The sequence below is a fragment of the Somniosus microcephalus genome, chromosome 5 (genome assembly GCF_052327205.1).
Source record: "Somniosus microcephalus isolate GS21.2 chromosome 5, FLI_Smic_1.0, whole genome shotgun sequence".
NCBI lineage: Eukaryota > Metazoa > Chordata > Chondrichthyes > Squaliformes > Somniosidae > Somniosus > Somniosus microcephalus.
In genome coordinates this window covers 73,805,913-73,831,878 of record NC_140991.1, presented here as the reverse complement: position 1 = coordinate 73,831,878, position 25,966 = coordinate 73,805,913, and the positions used below count along the sequence as shown (strand labels likewise).

At 43.7% G+C, this 25,966-nt stretch overlaps 1 protein-coding gene across 21 annotated transcripts in view; it reads right to left on the bottom strand.

Moving 5' to 3' along the window:
* The window catches only part of nebl (nebulette), a 555,716-nt gene that overhangs the window by 32,917 nt on the left and 496,833 nt on the right, over positions 1–25,966 (bottom strand). For 15 of the 21 annotated variants that reach the window (XM_085987828.1, XM_085987820.1, XM_085987817.1 and 12 more), the window contains 3 exons: positions 23,718–23,810; positions 21,147–21,290; positions 11,094–11,218 (listed from right to left, as the gene is read on the bottom strand). In XM_085987828.1, coding sequence (XP_085843954.1) covers positions 11,094–11,218; positions 21,147–21,290; positions 23,718–23,810 — 362 coding nt within the window. The remainder of the gene's footprint in view (positions 1–11,093; positions 11,219–21,146; positions 21,291–23,717; positions 23,811–25,966) is intronic. The other 6 variants (XM_085987829.1, XM_085987816.1, XM_085987830.1 and 3 more) reach the window with 4 other exon arrangements.

The following is a 25,966-nucleotide window of genomic DNA, read 5'->3' as shown; positions in this document are numbered from 1 at the left end:
TGGCCGCCAAAGTAGGCGAGCCTCCGGGCGAAGGGCAGCGACCGCGGCCCCGAGCAGCAGCTCCTTCCCCGCCGGCCCATCATCGCTGCTCCTACTTCCGCGAGGCCGGGTTGACAGGAGAGAGGGGAGAAAGCTACGGAGACCCCGTGGGCAGCGTAGCGCCTGAGACCCAGTCCGAGTCACCCGAGCTGAGCTCCCGCTGCAAACGGAGCCGAGCCCCGGGACCGGGCTGAGTGGGGGAAAGCCCGAGTCCCCGGCCGCAAACGGAGCCGAGCCCCGGGACCGGGCCGAGCGGGGGGAAAGCCCGAGCCCCCTGCCGCAAACGGAGCCGAGCCCCGGGACCGGGCCGAGGGGGGGAAAGCCCGAGTCCCCGGCCGCAAACGGAGCCGAGCCCCGGGACTGGGCTGAGGGGGGGAAAGCCCGAGTCCCCGGCCGCAAACGGAGCCGAGGACCGGGCCAAGTGGGCAGCGGCATCGCACCGGGAATCCGCTCAACTCAAGGCCCAGGCTTCCTGCGCTGGTAGGCCGCGGCTCCGCGCATCCACTGCAATAAAGAGAGATTGCTAAATAGTATTTAAAAGTCAATGAATTTGTTATTTTCCTTACAGAGAGAGGGAAGAGGAGAGAGAAAGAGAGAGAAGGAGCGAGTGAGGTAAAGAAAGGCAGAAGAATCAAGATGGCCGAATGAACGGCAGTTTGAAAAGTGAAGCCCCGCCCACAAACGCCATTACACGCCCCCCGTGACGCAGCGCGCTCCCTGTACGATTGGTCAACCTTCACGTCACTCAATGCTAATGAGCAGAATTTTTCCCATTTAATGAGCGGAATTGTGAACGTTTTTTGGATACCGTCGGCACAAATTTTGTCTGACGGAAAAGTAAATATGCTTATGACCGTTCCGGAATCGTAAGCTTTCTATTGATGTAACACACGTGTAGGTACGCTCTATAACTTTTGAGTGTATAGAGGATGGACAGACAGACAGAAGAGCAATTATATATATACTAGCTGGGGAGCCCCGCGTTGCAAGGGCAATTTTGGGGCGCGAGGGCAATTTTGGGGCGCTTGGTCTCCCTGCCCGTGTGTCCCCCCTCTCCCTGTCATGTCCTCTCCCTGTCCTATCCCTCCCTCCCCTCCCCTGTCTCCCTCCCTCCCCTCGCCCACCCCCCTCTGTCCCTCTCTCCGGCCCCTCCCCCTGCCTAGCGCCTGAGGTCCGGAGCTGAGGTCCCCCGCGTATCGCGCGGCTGATGGACGGCTGCTGTGGGCGGGCGGGCGGCGCATGCGCGGTCAGTGCGGCCGGCGCGAGCCCCCCGCGATTTCCCGAGGCTCGCCTCCCCCCCACGATTTCCCGAGGCTCTCCGCCCCCCCCCCGCGATTTCCCGAGGCTCTGCCCCCCCCGCGATTTCCCGAGGCTCTCCCCCCCACCGCGATTTCCCGAGGCTCTCCCCCCCCCCGCGATTTCCCGAGGCTCTCCCCCCCCCCTATTAAATTGTTATTTAATTCCCTAACACATCATTAAAATATTTACCTTCGTTCCCTAACACACAGAAAGTGTGGGGGAAACAATTGTGAAAAATCAAGATGGCGGCCACTCACCTCGGTTCAGAAGGATAAGGCCCGCCCACACACGCACCGATTGGTCGACCGGTCAGGTCACCGAAGCGTAGGATTGGTCAATCGTCGAGTCACTCGACACTCAACTGTAGGAAGGAACCCGACGTCACACGGTCGCTAATGAGATGCTAATGAGCGGAACGCCAAACGTTTTTGGGATACCGCGGGCGGGATTTTTGTCCGGCCGAAACGTAAATACGCCTATGACCGGTCCGGAATCGCAAGCTTTCTTTTGAGGCGACGCGTGCGTCGGTAGGCTCTGTAACTTCCAAACGTATAGAGACCGGACAGACATCGGGACAGACAGAAGAGCCGCTTTATATATATAGATAGATATTCAAGAAGGGGTTGGATATATTTCTTAAGGCTAAAGGGGTCAAGGGGTATGGGAAGAAAGCAGGGACCGGGTACTGAATTTGGATGATCAGCCATGATCACACTGAATGGCGGAGCAGGCTCGAGGGGCCGAATGGCCTACTCCTGCTCCTATCTTCTATGTTTCTATGTTTTACCAGGGCAGTCCTGTTTGTGGATCTTGGGAAGGAGGTAGAAGTGGGCTGTGTGGGGTTGGGGGACTATGAGGTTGGCGGCCGTGGAGGGAAGATCTCCAGAAGAGATGAGGTCAGTGACAGTCTTGGAAATGATTGCTTGATGTTATGTAGTGGGGTCATGGTCCAGGGGGAGGTAGGAGGCGGTGGCAGGGAGTTGGCGTTCAGCCTCCTCAAGGTAGAGGTCGGTTTGCCAAACAACACCCTTGTCAGCAGGTTTAATGGCAATGATGGGGTTGGATCTGAGAGAACAGAGTGCTGCAATTTCAGAGGGAGGTAGGTTGGAGTGTGTGAGGAGAGCAGAGAAATTGAGACTTTCCTCTCCTCCCATCCCTCCCCTGCACATGCTTAAAACCTGTTGCATCTTTAACTTTTTCAAGTTCTGACAAAAGGTCTCAGACCTGAAATGTTCACTCTGTTTCTCTCTCCACAGATGCTGCCTGACCTGCTGAGTATTTCCAGCATTTTCTGTTTCTACACTATTTGAATTACCTGAAGTAATGTGGCCATCTTTGGGAAATTGACGGAAACACCTTATAACCACTTTTAGGGCGCAGAAGAGTAAAACTGGCATGTTTTCCTGGTCAACAGGAATCTCTTCTATGGCATATGGATAGAGCAAACATCTAGTTCCATCAACAGAACATTTATCAGGACTGATTCAACTGAATAACCCATAATAACTGCTCTTCTAAGTGTAATAAGTCCATTTTTGCCTTTACTGTGCAGCTGCTGTGCTGCAGTTCTCTTAACTAGAAAGAAAAGAAAGAACCTGCATTTATGTAGCACCTTTCATGAATTCCGATCACCCAAAGTGCTTCACAGCCAATTAAATACTCTTGAAATGCAGTCACTGCTGTAATGTATGGAAACACGGCAGATAATTTGCACACAAGTTCCCACAAACAGCAATGAGATCAATGACCAGATACTTTGTTTTTGGTGGTGTTGATCATTAAATGTTCACCAAGACACTGGGAGAAGTCCCCTGCTCTTCTCTGGAAAAGTGTCATGAGATCTTTTACATCCACATGAGGGGGAAAATGGGGCTTCAGTTTAACATATCATCCAAAAGACAGCACCTCTACTTCAGTACTGTACTGGAGTGTCAGCCGAGATTATGTGCTTAAGTCTCTGGAGTGAAGTTTGAACCCGTGACCTTCTGGTTCAGAAGCAACAGTCCTGCCACTGAGCCAAAGCTGATTAGCTTAATAATTTCAGGCAACGTCCAGAGTCCAAAAGTGAAAAAAATCTATAAACTCTGACAGGTATCGGAATGAAGGTCTATTGTGGTGTGACTTCTGCATTTCTTTTATTTCAGGAGATACCACAAAAGTTCTCACACTGAAAAAAAAACATACTTATTCACATAGCTGATAACAGGGTATAATTATGAACAATTTACTTGTACAGGAAACTTTTTTTTATCCGGCACCGACGGGACCGATGTGGTGCCGGTTCATCAAAAATTCCGGATAACCGTAAGCTATAGTAAATGATACGGAGCTGAGAGCTCCGTATAAAGCAACAAACCCTGTTGCTTAGCAACAGGTTCAGAACAATGGCCACAAGTTCCAAGCGTCTCTGTAGCTTAGCAACAGCTGCAGCCACACCCTTGCACAGCAACAGATTGAGGAAGGCAAGTAATAAAACTTACCTGAACCTACTCCTGAATTATGCCGGTTAACCGAGATTTCCGGTTATTTAGGTGCCGGTAAATCGAAAGTTTCCTGTATGTCTCAATATGTATTATACTTTATAAAAAATCATGTTATAATATGTTTGGATTTCATTATACAGAGAATAGCATAATGAATTCAGTCAGCTATATCAAAGATAGGAAAAATGAAATGGCTTCACAGTATATTTTTCTACATTTCCATGAGTCATTACTAGTTCTAGTAATAAAAAGAAGATCCAAAACAGCATTACCACATCTAAAGAAGCAATTATAGTTTCATCACAATTGTAAATCATACTGAACAAACTGCAGGAGTTAAAGGTTAACAAATGCTTATACCAGTAAATCACTATTCAGTCCCCACTCAGTTTGGATCCCTGAAAACATTTCAGCAAGCATAAATCTTTTTAATAAGTTTAGTACATAAATTTTTCATAATTCAATTCTGAAAAAAGCACCTCCAAAAGGATGCTCTTTCCTTCAAAGGGGAAAACTAATCTAGGGGAGTATTTTTATTCAGTGTACTCCCTCATTTTATATATACTGAAAATGAACAACTGTGGTTAGCACTGTTGCTTCACAGCACCAGGGACCCGGGTTCGAATCCGGCCTCGGGTGACTATCTGTGTGGAGTTTGCACATTCTCCCCGTGTTTGCGTGGGTTTCCTCCGGGTGCTCCGGTTTCCTCCCACAGTCCAAAGATGTGCGGGTTAGGTTGATTGGCTATGATAAATTGACCCTTAGTGTTAGGGGGATTAAATACGTGGGGTTACGGGGATAGGGTGGGATATGTGTTGGTGTAGGGGTTACGGGGATAGAAACATAGAAACATAGAGATAGGAACAGGAGTAGGCCATTCGGCCCTTCGAGCCTGCTCCGCCATTCAATGAGATCATGGCTGATCTTCGTCTGAGATCTTAGCTGATCTTACCAGTTCAGTACCCCGTCCCCGCCTTTTCTCCGTAACCCTTAATCCCCTTAGCCTTCAGAAATATATCCAATTCTCTCTTGAAAATATTTATTGAATTAGCCTTCACAGCCCTCTGTGGCAGGGAATTCCACAGGCTCACCACTCTTTGAGTGAAGAAATTCTTCCTCATCTCTGTTTTAAATGATTTGCCCGCTATTTTTAGACTGTGGCCCCTGGTTCTGTGCTCCCCTGCCATTGGAAACATTCTCTCTGAATTCAGCCTGTCCAGGCCTGCCATAATTTTATATGTTTCGATGAGATCCCCTCTCAATCTTCTAAACTCCAGTGAGTACAAGCCCAAACTATTCAATCTCTCCTCGTAGGTCATTCCCGCCATTCCAGGTATCAGCCTGGTGAATCGCCGCTGCACTCTTTCCATGGCAAGAACATCCTTCCGCAGATGGGGCGACCAAAACTGTACACAATACTCCAGATGCGGTCTCACCAGCACCTTGTACAGCTGTAGTAAGGTATCCCTATTCCTATACTCGAACCCCCTTGATATGAAGGCCAACATAACATTTGCCTTCTTAATCGCCTGTTGCACCTGCATGCTCTCCTTCAGTGACTGGTGCACAAGAACACCCAGGTCCCTCTGCACTTCCCCATCTCCCAATCTATTGCCATTTAGATAATAATCTACCCTCCTGTTTTTACCCCCAAAGTGGATAACCTCGCATTTATCCACATTATAGTGCATCTGCCACGTATCCGCCCATTCCCCCAACCTGTCCAAATCGCACTGTAGCCTCCTGACATCCTCATCAGAGCCCACCCCTCCTCCTAGTTTAGTGTCGTCAGCGAATTTGGAAATATTGCATCCAATTCCCTGATCCAGATCATTTATATATATTGTGAACAGCTGGGGTCCCAGGACAGATCCTTGCGGCACCCCGCTGGTCACTGCCTGCCACTCCGAAAACGAGCCGTTTATTCCAACTCTCTGTTTTCTATCCGCCAGCCAGTTCTCTATCCACGTTAATACTTTGCCCCCAATCCCATGAGCCTTAATTTTGCATGATAATCTTTTGTGTGGAACCTTATCGAAGGCTTTCTGGAAGTCAAGGTACACCACATCCACTGGCTCTCCCCCATCTATTTTACCAGTTACTTCCTCAAAAAATTCCAGCAGATTAGTCAAACACGATTTACCCTTTGTAAATCCATGTTGACTCTGTCCGATCCTTTCCCCATTTGTCAAGTGCTCCGCTATTTTATCCTTAATAATGGACTCTAGCATTTTGCCCACAACCGATGTAAGGCTTACTGGTCTATAATTCCCTGCTTTCTCTCTACCCCCCTTTTTAAATATTGGGGTAACATTAGCTACCCTCCAATCCACGGGTACTGTTCCCGAGTCAATGGAGTTCCGGAAGATGATCCTTAGAGCATCTGCTATCTCCAGGGCCACCTCCTTAAGTACCCTAGGATGTAGTTTATCAGGCCCCGGGGATTTGTCGGCCTTCAGTCCCCTCAACTTACCCAACACCATATCCCTAGAGATACTAATTTCTGTCAGCTCCTCCCTCTCATTAGTCCCTATGTTTGCCGATATTCCTGGGAGGTTATTTGTGTCCTCCTTTGTGAATACAGAACCAAAGTATGAGTTTAATTGGTCTGCCATTTCCTTATTCTCCATTATATATTCTCCCGAATCGGACTGCAAGGGACCGACTTGGGATTTTACCAGTCTTTTCCTCCTGATATACCGATAAAAGCTTTTGCAGTCTGTCTTTATGTTTGCTGCAAGTTTACTTTCGTATTCTATTTTCCCCTTCCTGATTAATCCCTTTGTCCTCTTTTGCTGTATCCTGTACTGCCCCCAATCTTCCGGTCTGGTGCTTTTTTTTGCCAGTTGATATGCCCTTTTTTTTGATTTTATGCTGTCCCTAATTTCCCTCGTTATCCACGGTTGAGCCACCTTTTTAGGTTTATTTTTATGCCAAACCGGTATAAACATGTTCTGGAATTCTTCCATTCTATCTTTGAATGCTTGCCATTGTCTATCCACTGTCAATCCCCCCAGAAACACCACCCAATCAATCTTACCCAATTCCCGTCTCATACCCTCGTAATTCCCTTTATTTAAGTTCTGGACCTTAGTCTCTGATTCAATTTCCTCACTCTCCATCTCGACTGAGAGCTCGATCATATTATGATCGCTCTGACCCAAGGGGCCTCGTACAAGAAGATTGTTGATAAGTCCCTTCTCATTGCACAATACCCAGTCTAAAATGGCCTGATCTCGAGTCGGCTCCTCGACATATTGGTCCAGATAACCGTCCCGAAAACATTCCAGGAATTCCTCCTCCTCAGAATTTTTACTAATTTGGGTAGTCCAATCAATATGTAAATTAAAGTCACCCATGATGACAGCTGTGCTCTTATCGCACGCTTCTCTAATTTCCCTTTTTATGCCTTCCCTCACCTCCATATTACTATTTGGAGGCCTATATATCACACCCACTAACGTTTTCCTCCCCTTGCTATTTCTCATTTCTACCCATACAGATTCCGTTTCATCCGAGTTAATATCCTTCCTTTCCATTGCATTAATCCCCTCCTTTACCAGCAATGCTACCCCACCTCCCCTACCTTTTTGCCGATCCTTCCTAAATATTGTATATCCCTGGATGTTAAGTTCCCAGCCTTGCCCACCCTGCAGCCACGTTTCTGTAATCCCAATCAAATCATACTTGTTTACCTCTATTTCCACAACTAATTCATCCACCTTGTTCCTAATGCTTCTAGCATTAAGATACAAAGCCTTCAGGCTTGCTTTTTTCACACTCTCATTATGAATTAGTTTGGCCCTTTGTGTTTCTCTCCTTTGCTTATTGCTTCTCACCTTTCTACCATCTATTTCTGACTTCATATGACTTCCCTCTTTTCCACTATCTAGGTTCCCATCCCCCTGCCAAATTAGTTTAAATCCTTCCGAACCGCCCTAGAAAATATTACCCCGAGGACATCGGCTCCCTCACAGTTCAGGTGTAGACCGTCCCCTTGGTACAGGTCACTCCTCCCCAAGAACTGGTTCCAATGCCTCAAGAATTTAAATCCCTCTCCCTTGCACCACTGCTCAAGCCACGTATTTAGCTTATCTATCTTACTCTCTCTAAACTTATTAGCTCGTGGCACTGGTAGCAATCCAGAGATTACTACCTTTGAGGTCCTACTTTTCAATTTAGCTCCTAACTCCCTAAATTCAGCTTGTAGGACCTCCTCCCTCTTTTTACCTACATCGTTGGTACCTACATGTACCACGACAACTGGCTGATCCCCCTCCCCCTTCAGAATGCTCTGCACCCGCTCCGAGACATCCTTGACCCTTGCACCAGGGAGGCAACATACCATCTTGGAGTCTCGGTCTTGGCCACAGAAACTCCTATCTATCCCCCTTACAATTGAATCCCCTATCACTATAGCCCTATCCCTCTTTTTCCCGCCCTTCTGTGCAGCAGAGCCAGTCATGGTGCCCTGAACCTGGCTGCTGGTGCCTTCCCCTGATAAGTCATCTCCCCCAACATTACCCAAAACGGTAAACCTGTTTTGGAGGGAGATGACCGCAGGTGGGATATGTGTCGGTGCAGGCTCGATGGGCCGAAATGGCCTCTATCTGCACTGTGGGGTTTCTGTGATTCTGTGAACTGCCAACATTTGATTTGATTTGCTCAGTTGCTGAGAGCCAGGCAGGATGGGGCTTCCCTCCGTGCTAGGCTGTTGCTTCACATCAACAGGGAATGTCTGGAATTGAAAACTCATGTCTTTAAAATTTGGACCAGCTCGAGAGTCAGGACATCACAGGAACCCATACCACTGGCTAGAAGAGGCAGATAACAAACCAATAGCATGGTTCTCCTGAGGTCTATGATTCCTTAACAACTCTCAAGCTAGTCCAAAGTAATGTCCCCTGCTCTTTGTAATGGAGTCACTCCAAGAGGTTCCACATTAGTGATATCATGGGACAGGATAGGAGGTAGGGTGCCTGAGCTCATCTGACTCCAAACAGCTGAGAAATCTTTTCTCAAAAAACTCAATGGAAAGGTCATAAAATTGGGGAAGTAAAAGTACTCCCTCTCTTTAAAGAGGGAGTGATATGCATTGTATATAGAATAGTGGATATTTGGGAATAATTACAAAACAACGATCTCATTGTTACTCTGTAATGGAATGACATCTGAATCTTGAGATGAGATTACTGCTTTGAAATCACAACACTATCTATTATAACATAAGTTACATATTATGAAGATTATATGGGTTACTTTATTCCATTTTGGGGCAGTTTGTTTGCAGCTGTAATAATGGACATGGTATTATTGAACAAGACAGCATCAATAGTTATAAAAGTGTCTCTTTCCTAAGAAAAAAATGAAAGCTTCAGACCTGAGAAATGCAGTTACTCCTCCAGTTACGCTGGTACCAGGTGACTTCAGATTCTGCGGCACCTAATTTTTTGAGTGTGAATCTACGCCTGTGCATTACTATCATAAACTCACGTGAGGTGGTCTTTGGCAAGGGGGCGGAGCCATGCAAATAAATGGAGGAGGGTCTAGATTGACGTATCTTGGAGGCGGTGCAAACGCTTGAGGAAATTCATGTGTAGTGATGTTTTGGTGTAAATCAGTTGCGTGGGAATTTCCTTGGGGGGAAAAATGGGAAAATCCACTCTAGTTCCAGGAAATTCTGGGCCAGTAACTAGTAAATTGTATTTCTGATGTGTGAGGATATCTTTAATGAAAGTTAATGAGCGTGATATCATGCAGCACCTTACTCCAATCAGCTCAGAAATCAATGCTTTAAAATAAAATTGAGAGGTTATCTTTCCTCCATAAAATAGGGAGTAAAACTGCTCCATCTCTTTAAAATGGGAGTGGTATGCATTATATACAGACTAATGGATACTTGGGAGAGAAAACAGTAAGATCATCAAGTGATAATTTAAGTTGATCTCATGGAAATAATGTACACCTTATAAAAGTATTATAGTTGTTAAAAAAAACTTTGTTTAAAAACAAAATTCCGAGTTAATTCATTTTCTGCAAAGATGTCAGATTAAATTACTTGCTATATGCTGATGCTGAATTGTGATGGTGTTCAAAATTATCTGACATACTTAATTTGCTTCATCCCTTATTCCCCTTAGCAATGTGCCACGATGCAGCGAGTAGACAACAAAACGTGCTGTCTTGGACCTACTCAGTAATGCAATTTTATACAATTCTTCAGGGGTGAAATAGCCTGTTCCACAGTGCACCCATTCCAAAAACCAGACGCAGTATCATAATGGCGCTGTGTGTCATTTAGTTAAAAGGTAATGGGCCGTGATTTGCGGCCCCTACGGGTGCGTACGAGCCCGTAAGGGCCGCGCAAGTTACGGGTTTAAGCATGCGCTAAAACACAGAACTTGCAATCCGTCAAGAATTTTCTTGACAGATCCAACGCATCCCCGGGCGGAGAGTTGGGCTATTTGCCCAACTTCCGCCCAGCAAATGCCCATGAAATTCTTACACCTGGTAAAAAGCAAGCGTAAGGCCTGCTTTTACCAGCGTAAGAGCTTTAAAAGACAGAAAAATAAAAAAGTTTCAATAATTTATACCTGTGAAATAAGGTAAGTTTATTTTTAGCCCCTTTAAAACATGTAAATTTATTTTTCAAAAAATTACATTTTTGTTTTAAATATGTACATACAGGATCCCCATAAGTATGAATGAGGATTCCCCCTTCTTTTATTTGTTGGGCAGGCCCACGTGATCCCAGGGATACGTGAGCCTTTTCCCGCTGGTACCCGGAGAGGCCCAGGACCACGAGTCTCCGTACCTCCCGGACCACCAGGTAGGCGTGGATTTTATTTGCGGATCTGAGGCATTTTCCCGCGGGAAGCCACCGACCACAATTTCAGGGCCTATGTGATGCGATCTATGCTTTGAATGGTTTTTTTTGTAGCACATAAGCTATGCACCATACATATTTTATTGGCTTTCCACCCTCTTCCTTTTTTTGTAAGTTTAAGCTTTCTGAACAATTGGCCATTTCCTTTCAAGCATGCAAACACAATTCCCACATGCCAAGACTAACAGTCTGTCACACTTGCATTTTAGTAACACTGATTTATAATCCTGAATGTTTTGCTCACAGTTAAGGAAAATGACATTCAATTAGTTAGTGGAAAATTAACTTTTCTTTTTAAAAAGGAACAAGTTAATAATTAACCTAATGATAAATAATATGCATAAAAATAGTCACTCTAATCAGTAAAGACACTATGGTCTACTCACCATATTGATTGGATGAGGAAGAGAATGCTGCGGCCTCATAGAGGAAACACTGGACTGATGCATATAGCCATATCCAGGAGAATGAGGGGAATGCATCTGCTGGTACGCTCCAGGAAGCACAGCAGCTAATCAATAATAAAAAATGTCAATTTCTAAAATAAAATGTTACAACTTCAGCACATTTTAATTTAATTTTGTAATTGCATTTATTCATGCACATTTTTAAATCTATTGTTCTGGATAAACTCCAGGTGCCCTGCTCTAAACCCCAGTTAGCTCTTAGGACAAGATCAAATTTTCAAATACCAACTTTTGTGCGTAATTTTTATTTGCACAAAGGGCCCGAAATTCTGACTGGACCCTGGGAGCAACTCGGCCGATCACCCGGATTTTCATGATGCTCATCCTGGCCCCAGTAAGGAAAGTTTTTTGAAACTTACCCTAGAGGGCCTCACTGGCTTCCCAACAGCTTTACCTGTACTTCATGAGACCCCAGTTTGCATTTATTAATGAAACTCTCTGGCAGGAGCCTCACCTGCCACCTAAACCAGCGGCATTAAAATCAGCAGAAAGGGAATGGGGAAATGGCCCCCGATGCCCAAGTAAGAGCTGTTAACCTGGGACTGGAGGCCTGAGATACATCTCTTGATTGTTCAGTAATGAAAAAAATTCCCAGCAAGGTTCCAGGGCTCCACATAGTTTTTCCACACGCTTTGTAGGAACAGGTGCAGGAGCCTTCTTTGCATATTTAAATTAAACCAATGTTTATTTCAGGTAGCCACCAGGTATGCCTAATACCAGTAAAGACTAATATGGCGGTGACAATGCTGAATGTGGCCCATTCCAAGTGCCAGAATGTTGGATCAGGCCCAGCATGTAAATTGAGTTCGACACCCCTGATCTAACTACTTCTTGACTGATTCCAAGGCTTTCATTCTATCTGGAAGTCAATTCCACGGTTGATCACACTTTCTGTGAACAAGAACTTCCTGATAACTGCTCACACCCAAGGATCCTATACATCTCTGCCGGATACCTTGCTAAACCTCTGCTGGCTCATAGTTGATTCTGCACTCCCGTGCCAGAACCAGCAAGGTTGGCCCTCTAATCCCTATCCAATCCATCTTTACTCCTATGCCTTCATGCTCTCCTGCTACCATTCCAAGCCTGTCAGATTGTCCAATATCTAGCAGCTTGTCTAAACAGTTCCTCCATCCATTCCCTCTACACAACTGTATCCCGGTCATGTATTTTCTAATCTCCGTCATATCTATGCAAGCTGAATTCCCTCCATGTCCGTTAATGTGAGCATTTTCGCAGCTGCTCTAGACCAGAGCCCATTACGTCTAACTTCTTTTTTTCCTCTTGGCCCCTCTCAAGTCCTTCACCGTCTTGTTCCCTTCCTGTCTCCCAGTCATGTCAACTTTCATTTCTCCCCTCTTGGATACTTTGACCCTCTAATCCCTATCCAATCCATCATTACTCCTCTGCCTTCAAGCTCTCCTGCCACCATTCCAAGCCTGTCGGACTGTCCAATATCCAGTCCTGGATGAGCTGCAACTTCCTCCAGTTACATGTTGGGAAGACCAAAGCACTGTCGTTGGCCTCTGCCAAAAAGTCCATAAGCTTGCCACCGATTACAAACCCCTCCCCAGACACTGTCTCTGGCTTGTTCCCAATTTAATTTAAAGTAGTATTCTCCATTTACTTTTACATTCCCATAATTATCTTGTAAAGCTCTTTAAGATCACCTCTCAGATAACTCCTTTCTAGGTGGAAATGTTCAAGTTTCTCCAGTATTTCTCAAGTGATGGAAGGTGTCGTCAACAGTGCTATCAAGCGACACTTACTCACCAATAACCTGCACATCAATGCTCAGTTTGGGTTCAACCAGGACCACTTGCTTCCAGATCTCATTACAGCCTTGGTCCAAACATGGACAAAAGAGTTGAATTCCAGAGGTGAGCTAAGAGTGACTGCCCTTGGCATCAAGGCAGCTTTTAACCAAGTGTGGCATCAAGGAGCCCTAGTAAAATTGAAGTCAATGGCAATCAGGAGGAAAGCTCTACACTGGCTGGAGTCATACCTAGCACAAAGGAAGATGATTGTGGTGTTGGAGGCCAATCATCTCAGCCCCAGGACATCGCTGCAGGAGCTTCTCAGGGCAGTGTCCTAGGCCCAACCATCTTCAGCTGCTTCATCAATGACCTTCCCTCCATCATAAGGTCAGAAGTGTGGATGTTCGCTAATGATCATTGCATAGTGTTCAGTTCCATTTGAAATACCTCAGATAATGAAGCAGTCCATGCCCACATGCAGCAAGACTTGAACAGCATTCAGGCTTGGGCTGATAAGTGGCAAGTAACATTCGCACCACACAAGTGCCAGGCAATGACTATCTCCAACAAGAGAGAGTCTAGCCACCGCCCCTTAACATTCAATGGGATTACCATTGCTGAAACCCCCATCAACATCATCCTGGGGGTCACCATTGACCAGAAAATAAACTGGACCAGCCACATAAGTACTGTGGCTACAAGAGCAGGTCAGAGGCTGGGCATTCTGCAGCGAGTGACTCACCTCCTGACTCCCCAAAGCCTTTCCACCATCTACAAGGCACAAGTCAGGAGTGTGATGGAATACTCTCCACATGCCTGTATGAGTGCAGCTCCAACAACACTCAAGAAGGTCGACACCATCCAGGACAAAGCAGCCCGCTTGATTGGCACCCCATCCACCACCTTAAACATTCACACCCTCCAGCACTGGCGCACCGTGGCTGCAGTGTGTACCATCTACAAGATGCACTGCAGCAACTCGCCAAGGCTTCTTAAGCAGCACCTCCCACACCCACGACCTCTTCCACCTAGAAGGACAAGGGCAGCAGGCGCATGGGAACACCACCACCTCCAAGTTCCCCTCCAAGTCACACACCATCCTCCCTAACAGCACTGTGGGAGTACCTTCACCTCACAGACTGCAGTGGTTCAAGGCAGCGGCTCACCACCACCACCTTTTCAAGGGCAATTAGGAATGGGCAATAAATGCTGGCCTTGCCAGCGACGTCCACATCCCATGAATGAATTTTTTTTTAAATTCTCATAACTCAGTTGTCTGACACTAGGGATCATCCTGGCGGCTCTTCTCTACACTTCCTTCAGTGCATTCCTTGTTGCTTGGCAACTAGAACTGGACGCAGTACTCAAAGTGCGATCTGCTCAGAACACTGTACAGTTTGATCATGGCTTCCTCTGACTTCTACTTGTTAGCAATGTAGTTCAACATTCCATTGGCATTATTGATTGTTGTTCAGTACGGGCTGGCCGTGTTCAGAGTTGGGTTTACCAAGACTCACAGGTCTCTTTTCAGAATATTTACTATTATATGCTCAACCTCGGTTTTGAGCTTGGCAGGTGTATTTAGGTTTTATCCATCACGATGGATTTGATGTGCCAATTATATTATACTCAGAGATAAATGCTATGCTCTTACTCACTTGGGAATTAAGGGTATTAAGATTATGGAGAAATGGCAAAGATTTGGGATTTAAAAAAAAGAGCTGCCACAATTAAAAAGGGTGTAGCTGGCTCTATGGGCAGAATAACCTACTTCAGTTCCTATAAACAAAGCAGCACTAACCCTAATGCCGTGTTGCCTCAAAAGGCATTGAGACCGATATACTGTAGTGGATTACCACAGTGCTTCTGGAAGCAAACATAAATGCCTGCCTCTAGCAGTGCTGAATGCTGTTGGCCACTATTTCAAAAGGTAAATTAAGAACTTTCCATTGTCATCTTTTTTTTTAGCTGTGGCAAATTAAGAATTTTCTACTGCCATGAGGGAAAATCCATGGCCACAATGTAAAAGATGCAAACGAAATTTGTGAGCAACTTTGCACTTGAAACTATGCTGTTATTTACTGTTTGTTTTGTAATGTGGTCTGAGTAGTTGGGCCAGTTATTTACCTATAAGTATGGTATTAGAGAGAATGCAACAAAAAAACCTAGAGAATGGGATAGCTTAAAGGAGGGAAATTCTGAAATGGCTGTATCGTTACTTGCTTTGAAGGAAGAGATCTGAGCAAATACCCTGAATTTAAATACTATGAGTGGAACCTTTTTTTTTTTAAAGGAACACTAAGTACAGTCCAAAGATGTGCGGGTTAGGTTGATTGGCTATGATAAATTGACCCTTAGTGTTAGGGGGATTAAATACGTGGGGTTACGGGGATAGGGTGGGATATGTGTCGGTGCAGGCTCGATGGGCCGAAATGGCCTCTATCTGCACTGTGGGGTTTCTGTGATTCTGAGTTGCAGCTTTATTTAGTAAGGAAAGATGCAAATTATTCTAATCTTATTTTAGGTTTTATAATCTTTCGTCCTCACTATAAAACACCACCCCAACCAGGTGGAAAAACATATTTATTCAAAATTGTAGGTGAGAGCTGCTGAATTCGATCTTCCTCTCAGTTAAATATTTGCATTATATACTTCTAACCATGAAGGAAACATTAATATTCTGCCTTAAACTTCTTTTAATGTTTAAAGTGGTGTCTAGAATTGAAAGAAAAATTTGATTAAAACAGAGTACAAAAACCTGGTTCCATTGCTTTAGTTTAGACAATACAGATCAGGTAAAAGAAAATGTTGATATTGTATGTAACAGCTATAAAACTTGGGGGGCGATCTTCCACTTTCATCAGAAGACAGCATTGGCGGAGCCAAATCATTTTCAGTTTGGGTCTCATTTAAATGCCACCAACATGCTGTGAGTGGCAAACAGGTGCTGCTTGTGGGAGGGCAGGAAATTGGCTGATTCCCATCCTGAGGTTAGGCCTGGGAGGTGGGGGAAAGGTGATCCCAAGAGGAGGTGGGCCACACACGGCCAGCAGCAAGACAGAATGTTTTCCTCCTCCACAGCTTTGCTTCTCTTCACACCACAGGAATTAAAATAAAGTATTTCCTCTGCTGTTTTTTGAGCAGTGTCCAGTTTGAGGACCTCTGGACAGGCCCCAACACCTGGTACAAATGTGCGGTGCGTATGTTCCAGCAGGGTCCTACAACAGGCGTAGGGCTCCAATTTAATAAGATCATAAGAAGTAGGAGCAGGAGTAGGCCATGCGGCCCCTCGGGCCTGCTCCGCCATTCAATAGGATCATGGCTGATCCGAATCTAGACTCATGCCCACTTCCCTGCCCTCTCCCCGTAACCCCTAATTCCCTTATCTGCTAGGTAACTGTCTATCTCCGTTTTAAATCTATTTAATGTTGCAGCTTCCACAGCTCTCTGGGGGAGCAAATTCCATAGATTTACCACCCTCTGAGTAAAGAAGTTTCTCCTCATCTCAGTTTTGAAAGGGCAGCCCCTTATTCTAAGATTATGCCCCCTAGTTCTAGTCTCACCCATCAGTGGAAACATCCTCCCCGCATCCACCCGATCAAGCCCCCTCACAATTTTATATGTTTTGATAAGATCGCCTCTCATTCTTCTGAACTCCAATGAGTAGAGGCCCAACCTACTCAACCTTTCCTCATACGTCAACCCCCTCATCTCCGGAATCAACCGAGTGAACCTTCTCTGAACCGCCTCGAGAGCAAGTATATCTTTTCTTAAATATGGAAACCAAAACTGCACGCAGTATTCCAGGTGTGGCCTCACCAATACCCTGTATAACTGCAGCAAGACTTCCCTGTTTTTATACTCCATCCCCCTTGCAATAAAAGCCAAGATTCCATTGGCCTTCCTGATCACCTGCTGGAGCTGCATACTAACCTTCTGTGTTTCATGCACCAGGACCCCCAGATCCCTTTGTACTGTAGCACTTTGCAGTTTCTCTCCATTTAGATAATAACTTGCTCTTTGATTTTTTTCTGCCAAAGTGCATAACCTCACACTTTCCAATATTATATTCCATCTGCCAAATCTCTGCCCACTCACTTAGCCTGTCTATGTCCTTTTGCAGGTTTTTTATGTCCTCCTCACTCACTGGTTTCCCTCCCATCTTTGTATCGTCAGCAAACTTGGATATGTTGCACTCGGTCCCTTCTTCCAAATTATTAATATAGATTGTAAAGAGTTGGGGTCCCAGCACTGACCCCTGCGGAACACCACTAGTTACTGATTGCCAGCCTGAGAATGAACCATTTATCCCAACTCTTTGTTTTCTGTTAGATAGCCAATCTTCCACCCATGCCAGTATATTACCCCCAATCCCGTGATTTTTTATCTTGATCAGTAATCTTTTGCGTGGAACCTTGTCAAATGCCTTTTGGAAGTCCAAATACACTACATCCACCGGTTCCCCTTTATCCACCCTGTATGTTACGTCCTCAAAGAATTCGAGCAAATTTGTCAAACATGACTTCCCCCTTCATAAAACCATGCTGACTCTGTCCTATTAAATTATGTTTATCCAAATGCTCTGTTACTGTTTCCTTAATAATGGACTCCAACATTTTACCAACCACAGATGTTAGGCTAACTGGTCTATAGTTTCCAGCTTTTTGTCTACTTCCCTTCTTAAATAAGGGTGTTACATTAGCAATTTTCCAATCTGCCGGGACGTTTCCTGAGTCCAGGGAGTTTTGGAAAATAATCACCAATGCATCCACAATCGCTACCGCTACTTCTCTCAAGACCCTAGGATGTAGGCCATCAGGTCCGGGGGATTTATCCGCCTTAAGTCCCATTTTTACCGAGTACCACCTCCTTAGCGATTTTAATCGTGTTTAGCTCCTCCCCCGCCATTGCCCCCTGTTTGTCCAGTGTTGGGATATTTTTAGTGTCCTCTACTGTAAAGACTGATACAAAATATTTGTTCAGCGTCTTTGCCATCTCCATGTTCCCCACCACTAGTTTCCCGGTCTCATCCTCTAAGGGACCAACGTTCACTTATCCACCCTTTTTCTTTTTATATAGCTGTAGAAACTCTTGCTATCTGTTTTTATATTTTTTGCTAGTTTACTTTCATAATCTATCTTCCCTTGCTTAATTAATCTTTTAGTTATTCTTTGCTGGCTTTTAAATGCTTCCCAATCTTCTATCCTCCCACTAGATTTGGCTACTTTATATGCCCTTGTTTTCAGTCGGATACTATCCTTTATTACTTTACTAAGCCACGGATGGCTGTCTTTTCTTTTACTCCCCTTTTTCCTCAGTGGAATATATTTTTCTTGAAAGATGTGAAATATCTCCTTGAATGTAGACCACTGTTCTTGTACCGTCTTACACTTTAATCTGTTTTCCCAGTCCACTTTAGTCAATTCTACTCTCATACCTTCATAGTCTCCTTTATTTAAGCTCAGTACGCTGGTTTGAGATCCAACTCTCTCACCCTCAAACTGAATTTGGAATTCAACCATATTATGGTCACTCATTCCAAGGGGATCATTTACTAGGACATTTTTTATTAATCCTGTCTCATTACACAGGACCAGATCTAAGATTGCCTGCCCCCTGGTTGGTTCAGTTACAATTTAAGTAGCTTTCCACTGAAAGCAAGTGGGCAGATTGCTCGCCCATTTACAATCCCAGCTAAAAATTGCATCAGGTGTGCTTTGGTCAACAATTAGGTAGCCGAGTGCCCTTCCCCGCCACCCCCACCCCCCGAACCCTCCCCAATTTTCAACTGCCGACCAGGTGAGAAATGGGCGAACAACAGTTAAAAATTGCCGTTGGTCTCCTGAGAAAATGCTTATTTTCTAAACAGTCTGCTTATTTAATATTGTAGTAGGCAAAGTTGGTCTGGCTTCAATGAAACAACCTCAGTAGCTGAATAAAGGTAGCTGTCTTAACGAACACAAGCAGAGTCCTATGCATAACAGAGACAAAGAGAGAGAGAGTGAGAGAGACTCTTATGCATAACAGAGAGAGACAGACTGACTTGTGTACTTAAAAAAAGAAATTAAAGCAGCTGCAGAAACACAGTTGAATATCCTTATGCAAATACATGGTTTTATACCAAAACATAGAAGTGAATTTTCTTGTCATGATACTTGCAGTAGAAGCAGTTCCATAATATAAACTTGCCACAATTATGGCATATGGGCTGGCCACAAGCTTAAATAATATTTTCTTCACGTTTCTTTTGCTTTGCCAATTAAACTTGGACAATAAAAGGAAGAAAAGCCAGGATTAGAAACATTCCAGATGGTGTCATTTCTCTCTTTTCTATTCAAAATTCCCACTTTGCCTTTACAAATGTGTGTGCCATATGGACTGAAGATGGAAATTATTTCCTTTTCTCACTATTTTTTCCATCAGTTTTTCTTCCTTTCAACTTAGCAGCATTTATTTTCTTACATCACGTTTTGAACTATTCTTTCTTATTGACAACTTGATCACTGGGCTTTAGATCACACCAGCATTAAAGTTATTTTATCAATTTGTCCAAAAGCTCCAATCCTTTAGCACCGATGAACCTTTAATAGATATTTTGTGATAAATGTACCAGGGTAGCATGCAAAAATAGGTGGACAGCACAAACATCTTTATGTTGCAAGTGCATAATTATCCTTTAATCCTTATTTAAATTGTATGACTTGGGCTATTCTTGATTCGAAAAGGTCAACAATGCTAAGAAATGGTAATTCTGAATTGAGAAATGACAGCACCAAGCGCATAACTAGAGGTTGTACAATGACAACAGAATGACATACAGTATTGTTACACTATCATAGTCAGGATGAGAAAACCACAGCTGTCTGGATGGTCTTCTGGCTAAATCTAACACCAGATATTTCAGTCTAATTACACACTAATCCATCACTACAAGCACTTCAGGCTCTGAGCTAATAGCACAGCATGGTAGTTCCTGGTCCTAAACCTATCCCCAGATGGCAGATGCCGGATGATCACATTACTAGCAGAGACACTACAAAACCACACTCCCAGTTCCACCTTTGTCCCAAAATGATGTTAAATCCCATGAGGTTTATACGTAAATCTCAGAGTTTTGCTTTAATCCTCAGACTGTTGACATTTTCTCTTATTCATTCTGGGGCTGTGAGCATCGCTGGCAAGGCCAGCATTTATTGCACATCCCTAATAGAATCAGTCTTAAAAAGCAAATGATGTGCTTTCTATAGCTTATCCCGCACTTGTTCCCAACTGGCAAGCAGATATTTCATGAGTAATTCAAGATAGCAAAAATCAAAATCAATATTGAACTTTTACACTACTATTGAAAAGATTGTGATTCAAGTTATATTAGTTAAAAATGTGTAACTACTGTGCATACAGTGACATTTGACTAATTCATTTCTTTAAATTAGAACCAAAAGGCATCTGGGACTAATTTTAAACAAACTTGCCCAGCAGGCAAGTGATGGAGTAGGATCAGCTGCTCACCTGCCCAGCGGGCAAGTGCTGGAGTCGGATCAGCTGCTCACCTGCCCAGTGGGCAAGTGATGGAGTCGGATCAGCTGCTCACCTGCCCAGCGGGCAAGTGATGGGAGTCGGATTAGCAGCTCACCTGCCCAGCGGGCAACTAATGGAGTCGGATCAGCTACTCAACTGCCCAGCGGGCAAGTGATGGAGTCAGATCAGCTGCTCAACTGCCCAGCGGGCAAGTGATGGAGTCAGATCAGCTGCTCACCTGCCCAGTGGGCAAGTGATGGAGTCAGATCAGCTGCTCACCTGCCCAGCGGGCAAGTGATGGAGTCAGATCAGCTGCTCACCTGCCAAGTGGGCAACTAATGGAGTCGGATCAGCTGCTCAACTGCCCAGCGGGCAAGTGATGGAGTAGGATCAGCTGCTCAACTGCCCAGCGGACAAGTGATGGAGTCAGATCAGCTGCTCACCTGCCCAGTGGGCAAGTGATGGAGTCGGATCAGGCTCCGTTTTACACCCTGTCCTATTTTACTTTCCATTGAAGTCAATGGAAAGTAAAAGCAAGTAGGATGCAAAACAAGTGGCTAATCCAATCCCGTCAATTTCCCGCCAGACGGGTTAGGCTATAAGTATACTAATGCAATTCCTTTTTATAACAGGATAGATCATTGTGCTTTACATGCAATAGTGTGCAATGTTAACAGTGAAATTGTTATTGATGTACCTCCTTCTTCAGATAACTCCATTGTATTTTCACTGTAGCTGGAGAAGCTGGGGTTAAGCTCAGTCATCTCTGACATGTCATCTCCAACACTTATACTACTCACACCTGTGGACTGAGACTGTTTACTATAGCGTTTTGCCTTTTCTACAGCAAGAGAAGGAAAGCATACAAAAGGAAAATTGATGTACAACAAAATGACAGAGCAAAAAAAAGCTATTAACTAGAGGTTTTTCAAAACTTCACCAATTTTCTCCTAGTGTTATTCAAATATGACTGTGCCCAAAGTCACAGGGAATTGTACATATGTGTGAATTTACTATTTGAGGTGATGACTGTACTCCAGACTGAAAAGCAGCTAATAGATTGGATTCAAAAGGGAATTGAGTGCACAGGGACTGTTTTGGCAAACTTCTGTGCTTATTCAGAGACTGTTGGTGCTCTCCCATTTTAGGCATCCAGTGTCAGAATCAAACATTACCACATCAGCGATAGTACGACAATTTCAGAGTAAAACTTCCTGCGCTTTACCCGAAGCAGTATCCCGTACTGACATGGATCCATTTCCTATAACCGTCATCCTAGTAGTCTCGTACATTCAGTAGGAGCTAGGTTGACACTACCCAAACTCATTTCACCTGGGACTCTAACATCCAGCAGAGACAGGATAGCTTCATCTCATTAATCTGTGCTAAATTTGAACTTCAGGTCCTACAGCTGAAAGAACAATGTGTTAATACACTTCGGAACCCAGTCCCCAAGACTCTTCCTGTATATGGCAGGGAATAACAAAATAGCTCATTTAAATTGCAGAATGCAACCCTCTGCCCTTATCCTAGCTGGCATGCCTCCACTGCCCATGTAACGCAAAATATCAAAACATATGCAAATCCAATTACATCCTGGTGTCTACTGTAAATGCTATTCTGAATAGAGACCCAGGAACACTTGACCCGCTTGCACTGTGGTGGATAAGTGTCTTTTATTTCGCATTCATTTATTCATATGTAAAATGTGGAATAGTTTAATGAACAGTGACTTAAGATCAAGACATAAATTGAGATGCTTTTAAAATTCAATTAGGAACTTATACATTTTTTATAAATCAAAAATGTTCATACTATAATTTTTCTCTTAAAACTAGAATGTCTGTTATTGGATTTCCACAAGTATACAGACATTTGATGGAGTTAAAAACCATATTAACCATTTGGGGTAGTTTTGTTAATTTTTAAATGACTACTAATAAATTCAGAAGACTAAACTGAAATCAGAGTTCTAAAACAAAACTATTCTCTTTACCCTCATCAAAAGTAAAGCAAGCATTACTTCATTACTAACACAAATACCAGGGGCGTATCTACAGCTTGTGGGGGATTTACAACCCTTCAGTTTTCCGAGACCCAACTGTCTCTATCTTCCTGCAGCAATAGCCTGATCCACTCTCCAGTCCAAAGACAGTGGGAAAACTCCTGGCCTCCACTATCGCCGCAGCCTTAACCACAGGTCTAGATGGTTGCTTGGAGTCCAAGTTCTCTGCCACAGAGAACCACTGACTCATGATGTCCCACTCCCATCACACTCCAGTGCACCCTCTTCTGCAGTAAAATGAGACCGCTGCACCAGCTGCAGGCTATGAAGCATCAACTGCCTTACATTTTACCCAGACAGTAAGCTGCAGTGACTCCTTTACATGCACCGTCGGATCTCAAACTGACATCAAGCTATGAGAGAGAACACAATGCTGTGCATGCACTAGATTAGGCTGTTCATGATGAGGTGTTCTCTTTCAGACCCACCTATCGGTGTGAAATCTGACTACGCATGTGCAAATCAGAATCGTGATAATGCCTCTAATTAATAGTACCCCTGTATCTACTGCTGTGAGAAATGTATGTACTGGGAAAGCACTACTTCCATGATGTACAGTACAAACTGAGCAAAAGATAACAGTGCGTACACACCATACTTTATGATTTGCCTATTTCTGTATATGTAAAGTGGGTAAGTTAAATGCCAAAAAGTGTCCATTATAGATGAGAGTACAGCAGGAATTTTGGTAATGGAGATATTATGCCCGATATTAGCTGGGAGACAGAGGGGAAGCGGGGGCTCTGTTTTGCGGTTGGGAAACCCAGAAGAATGGTGGAGAGGGGTGGGGTGGGGGAAAGAGGGAGGGGAAGATCGGAGACTGTAGCCAGGGAACGCAGAGGAGGGACAGAGGAATCGGAAAGATGAAGAGGGGGGGGGGGGGAGAAGAGGTGGGAGATCGTGGCTCAGGGGGACTTCATGGTTTTTATTTTGCATTCATTTATTCATATGTATGTATGTGGCGGTTTTCCGATCGCAGGGTTGGGGCGGGTTTTTGCTTTATATTTAATCTTTTACTTATTATAGTTCAACTTATAATCAAAAAGGATAAAAACTCATTGGTGCTATGTCAACACATAATTATTCTTTGCATCTGAATAAAATGTTTTACATCACATTCACCTGAATCTACATTATTGCATTTCCATTACATAAAGGTAAACAGATTAGAAAGTAAAACTTAAAATCAGACGGGAGCTATACCGGAGAGCAAGTGCAGACTCCTGGATTGGATGTTGTCTTCAAGAGGATCAAAGTCAAAGATGGAGCCAGGATCAGTGCGCCATACTTTAAATTCTTTTAGTAGAAAAGGAAAGGATATGAGAGATGCTAATAGCTTAGACAGTAAAGCCTGAGCTACATGCAGTTTTAAGCAGGTGTTTAAATAGGCAATGCACAATTAACAGTTTTTTTGTCACCAATTTCCCCCCTCTTTTCCTCAAGGCACTGTTTTCCTACAGTTTAATGGATGCCAGACATCCTCTGGTATTTTACCATAAGAGGCTATTATTCATGTGTCATCCTTTCTCAGTTAAATGTGAGCAGGCTATTTGATCATATGGGAAGCCATAACCAAAGCTGATCCCATTTTCACTCGATGTTCACAGACACGCACTTGCCTCAGAGTTACTGGACAGCAATCAGCAGAAACCATTGCCCATTTTCCCCTCCCTAACCCAAGGCACTGAGGCTAATTGCAGTGACCCTAGCACCTTGCTGAAATCAGCTAATTTAGCGCAGTTCAGAGATCTAGACTGGGACCTTCTTGGTCTGTATGATAAACTCACTGAGCCATTGATGGAAGTATTTACAGGCATATCATTCTTTTAACCCAAAAAATGTACATATACTTTGTAAAGTACAAGATGTATGAAGCTTTTAATTGCATGTACACATATGCAGTATTATTTAAACTGTATTTTGAAATCACACTTGATGCTTTTTGTTGATCTACCATTTCAGTGACTTCAGAAGATTAAATCATTATTTATCAACATGAATCTTTTTATTATTTTTCATTTGTCATTCATTTTATTGAAGACATAAACCATGTGAACTTTCTCGAGTCAATATTGCCTTTTTAAAATCGATAATATGATGGAAAAAAGATGCATAGAAAAGCTAAAACACAGAGGCTAACAACTTCAATGCTGCGATTTGCATTGGTATTCAGTGCTCTATGACTTCCAGCTCTGCAATTGAAATAATTAAATTATGTTAATATGTGTCACCTTCTCCTGTATTTACATGATGATGATGCTGCCTCCGTATTTGGTTGTGGTCTCTCAGATGAAGGACACGCAATGCAGCATCTAGTTCAGGGTTATTCCCACCTGTACTGGTTTTTTTTTTCAAATATTACAAAAAAAATTGGCACAAATGCCTGTCTGAGTTAATTTCATCTTGTGGACAGAGTCCATTTTGCCTAGGTTTTTTTTTAAACACAAACATGAGATATGGACATGATTTTCCCCAAATCAATGGGAAAATATTTTCTTGCAAAATTCGCTGAGGAGTAAAGGTTGATAACAGATATCAGAAAGTTCATTTTTATTTATTTAAAAGGTGATTTTTAACATAACATTTGATGTGCATAGCTAGAGTCAAGAAAGGCTATATCATAGCATTGGCTCAAGGAGCAACTTTTTGGATGGTGTCAGAGATGAGACCAACTTCTATCTCGCTTCAGTGCTAATAGTAATGGTAGAGGAAATGGATAATCAACTGGTGCACCAGTAGTACCACTAACTCACCTCTGTCAACAGGCCACCCTCAGTGGAGTCCAAACTGCACTTTTGGCACTCAGATGGGTGCAACTGCCCTCATGTAGCTATTAACTAAAGATAGAATCACTACTAGCTTCCACCAACAGGGAAGTTCCAGTTGTAGACAAGTGATAAGCCCTCCAACGTGGACTCTTTTTATTGCCAATTGAATTAACTAGTCAAAATGAAATTGATGCTGACACACAGATAAAAGCACTCAATAACAGACAGTAGTTTCAACTGTGCTAAGCAAGGAGGAAGGGAATGTAGAAAAAAAATCCTCCCCCCTCCCCACAAATTGATTAAACATGGGCATCATTTTAACCAGTATAATTCTGCGTCAGCCTCTTGGTCTAGATTCAATCCCACAATTTGGTTGCAGTTTAAGCAATTGTTGCCAGAACTAACCATATGTCCTCCCAAAGGTAGGAAGAACCAGAAAAAAGTTGTGTTACATTATGCAAGATACTGTGCGGAGGAAATTGCTCAAAGATTAAGTAGAGATTTTAGCTGTAATAAAGAATATGGGCAAGCTGGCAATTTTTAAATACCTATACAAGCTTATTTTATCATGGACTGATCTAGCAGTTTGATATTATATAGAAGCAGAATAGACTGCAGCTCAAAAAAGTAACAGTATACAATCTTCATCTGGGCAAATCTGTTAATGGGTAAAGCGACAGACGA